This window comes from Caretta caretta, chromosome 6 (assembly GCF_965140235.1).
Source record: "Caretta caretta isolate rCarCar2 chromosome 6, rCarCar1.hap1, whole genome shotgun sequence".
In the NCBI taxonomy this organism is placed as follows: domain Eukaryota; kingdom Metazoa; phylum Chordata; order Testudines; family Cheloniidae; genus Caretta; species Caretta caretta.
In genome coordinates this window covers 42,313,165-42,325,522 of record NC_134211.1, presented here as the reverse complement: position 1 = coordinate 42,325,522, position 12,358 = coordinate 42,313,165, and the positions used below count along the sequence as shown (strand labels likewise).

At 41.4% G+C, this 12,358-nt stretch overlaps 2 protein-coding genes across 2 annotated transcripts in view; one reads left to right on the top strand and one right to left on the bottom strand.

Moving 5' to 3' along the window:
• Positions 1-3,745, bottom strand: part of KIF18A (kinesin family member 18A) — a 107,386-nt gene extending 103,641 nt beyond the window's left edge. The window contains exons 1-3 of the mRNA XM_048854028.2: positions 3,666-3,745; positions 1,419-1,816; positions 990-1,147 (exon numbers count right to left, since the gene is read on the bottom strand). Of these exons, the coding sequence (XP_048709985.2) occupies positions 990-1,147; positions 1,419-1,746 (486 nt within the window). The 5' untranslated portion in view covers positions 1,747-1,816; positions 3,666-3,745. The remainder of the gene's footprint in view (positions 1-989; positions 1,148-1,418; positions 1,817-3,665) is intronic.
• Positions 3,746-5,341: 1,596 nt separating this feature from the next.
• METTL15 (methyltransferase 15, mitochondrial 12S rRNA N4-cytidine) overlaps positions 5,342-12,358 on the top strand; it is a 196,583-nt gene continuing 189,566 nt past the window's right edge. Inside the window, 3 exon segments of the mRNA XM_048854029.1 lie at positions 5,342-5,422; positions 5,424-5,475; positions 7,863-8,155. Coding sequence (XP_048709986.1) covers positions 5,357-5,422; positions 5,424-5,475; positions 7,863-8,155 — 411 coding nt within the window. The 5' untranslated portion in view covers positions 5,342-5,356.

Sequence of the window (12,358 nt, the reverse complement as noted above, 5' to 3'; positions counted from 1 at the left end):
TTAAAGAAAAAGGTAAAAGAATCACCTCTGTAAAATCAGGATGGTAAATACTTTACAGGGTAATCAGATTCAAAACACAGAGAATCCCTCTAGGCAAAACCTTTAATTACAAAAATATACATTCCCTCCAGCACAGCTTATTTTACAAGCCATTAAACAAAAGAAAATCTAATGCATTTTCTAGCTAGATTACTTACTAACTTAACAGGAGTTGGAAGGCTGCATTCCTGATCTGTTCCCAGCAAAAGCACCACACAGACAGACCCCTTTGTCTCTCCCCCCCAGATTTGAAAGAATTTTGTCCCCTCATTCACCATTTTGGGTCAGGTGCCAGCGGGGTTACCTTAGCTTCTTAACCCTTTACAGGTGAAAGGATTTTGCATCTGGCCAGGAGGGATTTTATAGCACTGTATACAGGAAGGTGGTTACCCTTCCCTTTATATTTATGACAGCCCTTATCTTCAGATAGCTGTTGTCTGAATTCAACCAGAAAAAACCTTTCAATTTAAACACTACTATAGAAACTCAAACAAAAAACCTGAAAAAAAAAATCTCATAACCGAAAGGGGAAAAAAAACCAAACAAACAGTCTGAATTACAATCAAGTGATTCCACACTATTCATAGGCATTTCAGTTGTGCTCAGCCCTGAAGTTATCAGCCAACTCAAGGATATTTTGTTGCACATAATATCTGTGTGTTTTATAAGGGTGTATAATTAAATAATTTGGAAAATACTGATGATAACTGGAGTGTTCAATGAAATCTTCAGAAGAAATTACTCTTATTGGGCAGCATCCTATTTTAAGATTTTACCCTACAAACATCTCCAAATCATTGAGCATGGTTCTACTCCATCTCTATTACATCTCTCTTAAGCATCCAGTTTATGTCACTCCTTAATCATTCCTTCAGACAGGTTTCACTGTATTTTATATATGAAAATATTCTTTATTGATAGCAATACACAAAATACAACTGTTGGCTTACCTCTAGATATGAAACGGCAACAGTACACAGTTTCTCTTCTTTTATTTGATCCATACAATTGTAAAGGTCCATCATGGTTAAATACATCACTCCTGGTTCTTTAGGTGAGCCCAACATCGTGTAGGTCTTTCCCGCTCCTGTTGCGCCATATGCAAGCACTGAATTTTCAGAAAGATTAGTTTAAGTATGAGTATCATATCACTACACCAATTATGAAATCTACTATAATCCCAATATTGATTTCTTACAAAATAGGTCTTCTTCTCTGTCTGTGTTTGTAAAAAGAGAGAGAAAATAAAAAGTGAATCTCCTGCCTCTGACTGCTAGTGATAAAGCTGCAGCTGTTCAAAATCAATTTTAGCACCTAAGTGAGATTTCCAGAAATTAAATATGATTTGTTCAATTCAAGGAGACAAATTGAAAAGTTACCTGTACAATTGTATCCATTTAAAAAGCCATCAAGCACAGTTTTGGTAGTGTGTTCGAAAACTTCTAATTGAGATGAATTTTCATCAAAAACAGCATCAAACACAAAATTGAGATCCTTGTTTTTTCTCTTGTTAATATCCCTATATGCTATTTTCTTCCCATGAAAGAAGCTAAATTCCTCTTCTTTTGGATCAAAGACCAGCATGTGCTTGTCTACAACATGAAGCACTTTATTAAAGTTGCCATCTTTTTCTTTTTGATTCTGTGGACGGACACGGACCACCACTCTCACATGATTGCAAATATCTTCCTGGGTAGCAGTAGACATGATGATGCTTTGGTTTAATTCTTCTTTGCTACCAAGAAAAATTCTCCAGACCAAGCAACTGAAATCTCTTCTGTAAATGAAAACAGTTATGAGATGACTTTAGAATTCAGAATGTGGCTACAGCTTTGCAATTAGCTCATGTCCAAGGCAACAACATCTATCAAACACACAAGTCCAATTTTCTAATTTATTAAAGAGTTATTTCATCAAGACTTAAGTAGTACATTTCTTATATTGTTAAGATCAATCTACAGCCAGTTGTCTTTTCATGATATCAAAGGAATAATAGTCTCACATTTCCAGCCTAGTGTCCAATTCTTTAAATAGTGTACAGAACAATTCATTTATTGTTCAAAATTCATATACATTACAAATACACAACATGCTAGTTAAGAGCTTTATCTATATTGTGGCAGAGCTTTGACCTTGTCCCCATGGGTCCCATGCTTTCAAGCAGTTTAGGCTAGCCTCAAATGCTCACTGCGACTCTCCACGTAGCCCTTTTCTCTCTAGGGCCAGGGTACAGTCTACTGAGCCCTTTTCATCATAAGCCAGCAAGGAGTTTGGTGAGAGAACTCCCAGTCTCTGTTGTCCCTAAAGTAAAAATGATGTGGAAAACTGAAAAATTAATTGCATTTGTTTATAGGGCAGTTTATGGATTGTGAGTTTAAAAAGGAATGCTATTTCATCATCCTGAAAGTTCTTCTGGGATGCACAGTGCTGCTATGAATCCCATACACCCTACATGCTGGGTATGGTACAGTGTGAATGCAAACACAGATACTTACTTTATATCATCTTCCAAAATAAAATCCTCAATTAAAAATGAAACATTCTAAATGATTTTAAAACGTCCAAAAATAGTTCCAAACTAACATTATCAGAATACCCTGAAAGCTCCAATAAAAGGAATTATTTTTAAACAGTTAGGAAACGACTGCTACTGTATTTCTAAACTAGTCAGGCACCTTTACTGCAAGTTACCACCATGTAAACCACCATGGCCCAGTAAGCACTAATCTTAGTTTCACCAGATTTTTAAAAGACAATAAATATCACTTTATGTAAAAAATATAATGGTCTTGATTTGTCTCCTCTACTAACATTAAATCACTTGAGTATAAACAAAACCCAAACAAAATATTTAAGATGGAGTCAATATAAAACTCTGCTGGTCTGGCGGCAAAAGTAATTTACAGGAACATTGTTAACTTTAAATCTAGATAGTTTCAAAGGAGTCAAAGTTAATTTCAGGCATTATGCCTGTCCCCAAATTCTATTTGTTTTTGCTTTTGAAATCTTTGGACCTGATCCTCCAGAGAGCTCCATGTTGCAAATTCCCATGACTCTTGCAAGACTGAGCATTTCAGAGTAAGCAATATTGTCTGTCTGTCCCTGTGTGAAAGAGCCACACAAAGGACAGGGAAAACTGATTACACAGGGGAAAGAAGGAAACTAGCTGCAGAGAGGTGCTATCCAATACATTGAAAACAGGATTTTTCCTTTTAGAATAATCTTACAAATTAGTTATGAAGTAAACATTTCTCAGGCAGAAGTGCAAGTTTTAAACTGACAGCTTCCCTTCAACTCACAGCACGTTTATGGTAATGATGACCAGGCCTCTGATAACTAAGATAAATATTTCTCTTGTCCCTCCCAAAATACAAAGTCCTTTACAAAGCAGCCTACAAGCTCCCGTCTCTAGGATATCACCATCATTATTTGCACATCGTATCAGGCAGATAGTTACAGCTGTAACAAAGACCGGTCGCCCCGCCAGCGCCGGGCAAGACTCCTCTCCGGGCGGCGGCTCCAGCCGGTTCAGACGCCTCCACCCCCCCCGCAGCTTGGCCCGAGGGCTCCCTCCGCAGGCCGGCCAGGGGGAGACTGTCGCGTGGGGCAGTAGCAGCCGCACTTACCTGCGGGCGGGGGGGCGCCGCTGGCTCTGTCCGGGCCGCACCCCCTGTCACCTCGTTCTCTAGCCTCACGGTGACCAAATTCAAACACAAGCGGCCCGCCTGCCCTCGCCACCTGATTGGCCTGCGCTGTAATGACGTCTCTAGTGCGACCACGCCGAGTGCAAGCGGGACTCTTTTGATCCGAGCGGGGATCCGTCCAGGCTCAGTAAAGCACTGGAAGGTCAAGTGGTAGGGGCAGCGCTACTCTTCCTGCTAGGAAAACGTGCCCCGTGCCTACGGGCTCTGTGCTTATTCAGCTTGTTCCTTTTGGGTGTTATCACGTGAGAAAGGGGAATATAATTCCGAGAAGCCCCCTGCAGGGTCCTGTTCTGCCTGGGGGTGGGAGACAGGTGGCCTACTGGGCGGGCTAGCAATCCATCGTGCACAAAGGGGTGAGTGGGAGAAGTTGCATTAAGCCCCTGGGTGGGGGTGCGCATTCTCAAGGGGGCTGCAAGTCACGTTATACTGTATTTGGATGAATAAATCACAAATAGTTGTACAGGTAGCTGAGCAAATTTTATAACAGAACTGGTGAATATTGTAGAAATCAACTACATTTCACTTTAAAGGCAAACGACTATTCGCAAACCATCTTTTGCACTATGCGTTTGTCTCTACATATTGCACACACAGGCTCACAGCAGGAGCCCAGCAGGAGTTGTGAAAACAACTACGGATGCGTGATTACAGTGCTGCACCCTTGCTCGAGTGGGAACGGGTCTCCACGGGTGCAACAAGCCCCACTTCTAGCATCAAAATTCATTCAAGAAGAAGATTAGAACAGAGATTGGGAAACTAACAAATAGATTAGCATGCATGCCCACAAAGTATTGCTGGATTGGACTAAAACTTTACTCAGCCTAATGATTGAAGTCGTGACTGGCACTTCTGTAGTAGGCTGTGTACACAACTTGGTGGTGGTGGTTGTGTTTGTGTGTGAGTGAGTGAGAAGTTGGTATGTACCTGAGGTAGATTTATGTATATAGAATCGATGCATATGTTTCTATGCAGCTGAGAGGTAGGTGTAGGAGTAGCATGGGTTGTGACACTAATGACAAGTAAGTGTCGGAGATAAAACCCCAAACAGGGCGAAACCCTGACCTGGGCAGGTCCCACATATCTGCCACTGGCAGATACTCGAGGTGTCTTTTAAAACGTTCGCAACGTTGCATAGCTTTTCATGCCAATAAAGTATTACTGTATTTAATTGCATATGACGGGATGGGGCGTGTGCATTTGTATACGTGTGGGTTATGTACAGGAAGTGGTAGTATGCAACTGACAAGCATGTAAGTGGGTTTGTCTGCAGTTGGCAGGCGTGCTGATTGGTGTTGTTCAAGGGGAGCGTAGTGTGTATATACAGGGGGCAGGTGTTTGTATGTGGCTGTGCACAGAGAGGAGCCGGTGCGGAGATGGGAAAGGGGGCTACAGGCAGGATCGAATGTGGGGAGTTCACGGGGCTGGCTTGAGGCGAGTGCAATGTGGCTGTTGAGCGAGGGATACACCACGGTGGGGCCCCGGGCAGTTGGGGAGATCTGAACGGGTTCGGGGGCGGGGGGGGCACTCCCCTTCGGGCGTTTACGTCTCCCTGGTCCCTCAGGGATCCTCTGCTCCCACATGAGACAGGTGGGGGCCGCCGTCGCGGCAGCAACATGCAGGCGGAACTGAAGGCACCGGTGCCTTGTTGTGAGGGGAGGGGAAGCCGGGGCGGCTCGGCTCGGCTGTGCATTCATACCCCGGCAGCGAGAGAGGGGCGGCGGCGTGATCTGCAGTGAGTACCGGGCCCTTGTTCCGTCTCCCACCGTCTCCGCGGCCTGCGAGGGGGAGAGGAGAAGCAGGCGGGGGCGGCTCGGCTGGAAGAGGGGGGTAAGGGGTGGCCGGCCGGCCCTCTACCGCTCTCGGGTGTAGAGACTTCGAAGCCTCGTTGTAGACGCACAGTAAAACCAGACGCCGCGGAGCCATCCGTTGAAAACGAGTTAACGGTCCCTGTGGTGCTTTCGTCTCTCCCCCCTTTGGCTAGAGCGCTCGTCCCACCCGCTGTGGGAGGATGCTGCTCACCACCCCCACTCCTGCCGCCCTCCACGCCCGGGGTGTGGGGTGTGTCGCAAGCCCAAGTGCTCGCTGAGGTTTTATCTCCTGTTCATTCACCCTTCTGCACCGGAGGCTGTACATCTTCTCTTCCTAAAGTCGCAGTTCAACAAATGACAGCAACGTGTTCGCTTACAAACTCCCAGTACAAACAGCACATCGAAATGCTAATTGGCATGAATTTTAGAAGAAATGTGACTCTTGCTTTTTAAAACAAAAAGTTGCCTAAAATGAGAGTGCTGGGAAGTAACTTATCAATATATTTTTCTGGGATATGAATCGTGTTTGAATATAATATATATGTATAACGTCTTACTGGGTTCATATGACTACATAAAGCAATTCTGGTTAAGGATGTAGACAATAAAATGATTATCAATGTTGGCTCTGATCTTGTAGTGATCTCTATGAGAGTGCCATAGTCTGTTTAGAGAGAGCTCACTGCAGGATCAGGGCCATAGTGTGAGGCATACTTCTGAATTAAATAAGGAGACAAGCACCTTTTCAACAATTTTATCTCCAATATTGTAAAGTTCGCTTATTTGGCCTGCAGTTACAGGGTGGGATAAGCCGATTGATGGTAGCTATTCATAGGTATCTTATAGGTAATTTTATCCATCAGTAATTTAAACAGTTTCTGGAGAACAAGAAAATATCTGATTACAGAGAACTTGCCTAATTTGTTTATCTTTTAAAGTGTGGTGCAATTTAACAGGTGGGGCCTAGATTATAATGAAGGTAACTTTCTTAAAATGATTGTTCAGCATGTTCCCATTTTGTGGCAAACAATAGAAATGACTGAATGATGGGTAGACCTGAATAAATAGAATAGATTAAAAACTGGGTAGATAAATTGCATCATGGGATTAGACATTGTCTCCATTAATAATAGAAATACAGTATGGCATATTGTCAGATGGCCTTATGTCTGTGTTTTCTTTTTTGCCTGTTAAAAGAGCATATGAAATGTGGGACTGAAGGAGGTATTTGCTCAGAAAACAAATGTAAAATTCCTGTAAATAAAACCCGTCTTTTTACCTCTTTGCAGCTAAATGCCAATTCATTCTGTTATGAAAATAAAAGATTAGCCTAAAGTAGTGGTTCTCAACCTATTTACCATTGTGGGCACATATGCAGCTCTCTGTGTTATGTGGGCCGCAGCCACAAAATATATATACTACCTGTATGGCCCCAAGGATGTCATATGCTTTGATTGGCCTGCAAACAGCCTGTGGGTTGAGAAGCACTGGCCTAAGGGATATAGCACTCCACTACTAAAATAAAGAAGGTAGGTGTACTCTTACTAGTTTGTCATCTAGGTATGACTTCGTATAAAAGAAACGTATGGCATGTTCACAAACAGTATGAAACTGATAAAAATAGGTATTCCTGAGTAGACAAATGGTCTGACGTTTCATTTCTCACCCAATGTTTGATGTTCTGAAGTATGAGATTTGATTACATGATGTTATCGTGTACTGCTACAAATGTTTTTATTGATCATAACATGATTCTGGCACTGTATTAAATCCAACTACAGCGTTGGACACTCATCATTTTCCTATTTTAACTGGTTACAGGGAACACTACAAAATTAATTGCGCTGTGGTGCGCTGATGTTGAAAGCATGTTAACCATTACAGAGGAAGGCAATACTTTTTTAAAGTAATGAAGCCTAGTTGGCTTTACTTGTATACTTTGTACTCAGATCTGATCACATATCATTTACCATGTACTTAATTTTAATACTAGTATCCTCAATATGTCATGCCACAGTCAAAGTCATAGGCTAAAGAGGAAAGAAAAGTTTTATGGTAATACTTAAAGAGAAGCACTGTGGCTTGGAGCATCCATATTGGGTGGAGGGCCTTGGAGAAATCATCATGAAAGGAAACCACCATTGGAGATTATAGTGACGACTGTGTGTCTAAATTTCTGCCAATGTAGTGTTTCTCTGGGACTTTGTACCATGGGATGTGTGACTGCTTTTTTGTACTTCCACGTCCTTCCCCAACCTATTATTTAAAATGCTTACTTTAAAATTATTTCCAATATTTATTGTTTTTCCAGGTTGGCCTAACTACAGTATGGTGCTGTTTCGGTATTTGTGCCAAGTCTACAAACGATGGCTTCTGTCCAGTTTAGAAACTAGCTCAGTAAATGTAGGTATTTGGGCTAGAAATATACATTCTTCAGCAGAAAGGCTGGAAGTGACTTATGAATATGGAATTAAAAAGCAAATGATGCATAACCATGAAGTTCAAAAGCTACATCAAAGTGCAGATGATGAAGATTGTAGAAGACCACACATACCAGTGATGGTAAAAGAAGTTGTTAATTGTTTATCACCCCAGCAGGGGCAGGTGAGTTAAATGATTTCTTAAAGTCATATATAATGTTTTTCTCCAAATTTGGATTATCACTCTGTATTGTCCTAAGATAATTATTTATTTGGTAGAGAAATAAAAAGCACACTCTGCAACTTGTGCTGCTAAGACCTCCACTGTATTAAATTGATTTGTGATTCAGATTAAGGTTTTATGTGTACCATCACAGGATTCTGTCATCTTGTACCCTGGAAAATAAAATTTATAGTTATGTGTCAAAACTATATTAAATGTTTGTATATTCCCCTGCTCCTATATCCAGTCCTGACAGATGAGTTCTATTGGGTCACTTCTGCTCTACATTCCTAGAGTACCATAGGTAGCAGGGAATTCTCAGTTAATGAAGTTCTGATGAAATAGCTGCTTCTTGTAGGCTTCAGGGCATAATGCAGGACATATGTCCAATTAGGTCGTAAACTGAATGGTGTATATATAAGTGGTTCTCAACCAGGGTCCTGGGGGCCGCTAGCAGGTTTCCGGGGGTCCTGCAAGCAGGGCCAGCATCAGACTCGCTGGGGCCCTCGGCAGAAAGCTGAAGCCCTGAGCCCTACCACCAGGGACTGACACCAAAGCCTGAGCGGCTTATCTTCACGGGGGGCCCCTGTGGCATGTGGTGCTGGGCAGTTGCTCTGCTTGCTACCCTCTAATGCTGACCCTGGCTTTTATATGCAGAAAACGAGTTGTGCTACAGATGGGCTGTAGAGGTTTTTATGGCATGTTTGGAGGGGGAAGCTCAGAAAGAAAAAGGTTGAGAACCCCATGTGTGTATGTATGTGTATATATATATATATATATATATATAATTATGGCTGGTCCTGGGATTCTTTTATTAGATTTTTTTTTTCCTGGTGCTTATGAAACTCAGTGGGACTTGGGCTCCTAATTCCCTTAGGATCCTTTGAAAACAAATCCTGTGCGTGTCATTTGTGTGTTTTTTAATGTGGTAGTGGCATTTAGCTGCAAAGTACCTAACTGCCAAAGCACTTAAAATAAATAGAATATTAGGACTCAATCCACCAAACAATTAAATATGATTAACATGTTTGGGTCTGAGATATCTTAAATATGGTATTGAATTGAAAGGATTCTATTTACAATGTTGCATATTTACAATTCAGATGTGTTGATCTGTGAAATTTAGTTGTTTTTCTTTGGAATGTTGGCTTCCTGTGAGTTTATTGTTCTTTTGTTATCTCTGGGAGGCTTTTTCTGGGAAGAAATTATGATATATGAGTGTTAAATGTTTTAAAACACTGGTTACTTACTGTAAATAGTCTGATTTTACAATAGTTAAACAAGTGGCATCTTTCAAAATGACATAGAGCCCAAGAATGGAAAAATGACGCACAGAGTTTATAACATGTCCAGGAATCAAAAGGGTTTCCTATGGTCAGGTGAAATCCCTTATGAAGCCATGATCTGTGACCTTCTGAGGATTTTTGTGGTCTTGAAATTGATGGGTGACTTTTGGATGAATTGAGAAACCAAATATGAAAGAAGAGAGAGAATTTTTTAATTTCATAGCATAACTTTTGCAATATGTGCATCACTAATTGCTTACTTTACGCAGTTCAAGATATACAACACATGCCAGTCAAATATACATTGATAGAGTTTATAAATAGGTCTTCTGGGTCAGAATTAAGATGAATTTTTACATGTGAACTGATAACTGAGTATGTAAACTGTAACAGTGATACCTGTAAAATATCTGTTTTTAATAATAAACTAGTTTGCACAAGGGGTATATTACTTAAACTTATTGAAGTAATTTTTTGGACTAATTCATAGGTTCTAACTATTAATAGCAAGTATTTTTATAAGTAATTTGAGAGAGAAGGTACATTCCTTTGTATGAAATGAGGACAATAAATCTCTCCTACCTGGCAAAATGCTTTGAGAATTTTTAATGATAGGTTATAAATGTAAGGTAGTTTATTATTATTTAATGTCAGCCACCCTACCCCTCCATCAGAATGTTGGTGAATTTTCAGTTTAATGCATATTACGTGGATGTTCAAATCTTGTACAACCGAGGGTCATGCTAACAGCTTTTGATGAATAAAAGGACAGGGTTTTCAATAATTGGAACAGATTGAACTTGTCCTCATCATGAACATGGAGGTGTAGCCAGTGGAGACTATAGGAATCCGTGTGAGTTGCTCCATCTGTCAATTAAGATGGAACTTTGTATGCTGGCACTTGCATTTTTCAGATTTCAACTCTGTATAGTCAAAATGAAGACATCAGGAGACCAAACTGCAGACTTGTTCAGGGGAGAGTACAAGTGATATGGTTTTGTGTGTGTGTTAGCATGTATATCAGTGGTGGGCAACCTGTGGCTCATGGGCAGCATGTGGCCCATTAGGATAAATCTGCTGGCTGGCCATGAGACAGCTTGTTTACATTGACTTTCCACAGGCATGGCCACGGTTCACAGTTCCCAGCCAATGGCAGCTGCAGGAAACAGCATGGGCCGCAGTTTCCCACAGCTCCCATTGACCAGGAACGGTGAACCGCAGCTACTGGGAGCTGCGGGTGGCCGTGCCTGCAGAAAGTCAATGTAAACAAACTGTCTCGCGGCCCGCCAGTGGATTACCCTGACAGGCTGCATGCAGCCTGTGGGCCACAGGTTGCCCACCACTGGTGTATATTATTTTTTACACACACACTCACACTCTCTCTCTCTCTCTCTGTTAAAAGAACGTAGTTAAAGTTGCAAAGTCCAGCATTTGAAAGTTAGGAAATGATAGTTTCATGATTGCCTGTCCAGCCTTAATTCTGACCCCTTGTGTATCTCTGCTCTGTACTGACTGAAGCGGGGATTGTATAATTAAAGACTGTATCATAATGTATTTCTTAAATTTTCAGTGGTTGACTTTGCGCCTGAAACAACATTCTTGTAAGATATGTATTTGTGTCTGTGTGTGTCTGTCCGGGTCATATTAGTCTTTTTTTTTTTTAAATTTATTTATTTTTAAAGAAAAAAGGTAAAACCAAATTCTTTGACTGTCAAGGGGATTTAGGCTTCTATGTACCTAAGTCCCTTTTGAAAATAAGAAATAGGCTCCTGAATCAGTTAGGCATTGCCACACTGAACACACCCATGTCTAGATACCTTTAAAAATCTCTGGGCCTAAGTTTTTTGTGCAGCCTGCCTGATTCAGTGGTCGTCATCATCAAGGCAAATCCGAAGGGAACATTGCCTCCCTGCAGATTGAGCATCACTCAGATTGATCTCTAGCTAAATCCTTAAAAAGAAAAGGAGTACTTGTGGCACCTTAGAGACTAACCAATTTATTTGAGCATGAGCTTTCGTGAGCTACAGCTCACTTCATCAGATGCATACCGTGGAAACTGCAGCAGACTTTATATATACACAGAGAATATGAAACAATACCTCCTCCCACCCCACTGTCCTGCTGGTAATAGCTTATCTAAAGTGATCAACAGGTGGGCCATTTCCAGCACAAATCCAGGTTTTCTCACCCTCCAACCCCCACACAAATTCACTCTCCTGCTGGTGCTAGCCCATCCAAAGTGACAACTCTTTACATAATCAAGTCGGGCTATTTCCTGCACAAATCCAGGTTTTCTCACATCCCCCCCACCCCCATACACACACAAACTCACTCTCCTGCTGGTAATAGCTCATCTAAACTGACCACTCTCCAAGTTTAAATCCAAGTTAAACCAGAACATCTGGGGGGGGGGGGTAGGAAAAAACAAGAGGAAACAGGCTACCTTGCATAATGACTTAGCCACTCCCAGTCTCTATTTAAGCCTAAATTAATAGTATCCAATTTGCAAATGAATTCCAATTCAGCAGTTTCTCTCTGGAGTCTGGATTTGAAGTTTTTTTGTTTTAAGATAGCGACCTTCATGTCTGTGATTGCGTGACCAGAGAGATTGAAGTGTTCTCCGACTGGTTAACCAGTGGTGAGAAAACCTGGATTTGTGCTGGAAATGGCCCACCTGTTGATCACTTTAGATAAGCTATTACCAGCAGGACAGTGGGGTGGGAGGAGGTATTGTTTCATATTCTCTGTGTATATATAAAGTCTGCTGCAGTTTCCACGGTATGCATCTGATGAAGTGAGCTGTAGTTCACGAAAGCTCATGCTCAAATAAATTGGTTAGTCTCTAAGGTGCCACAAGTACTCCTTTTCTTTTTGCGAA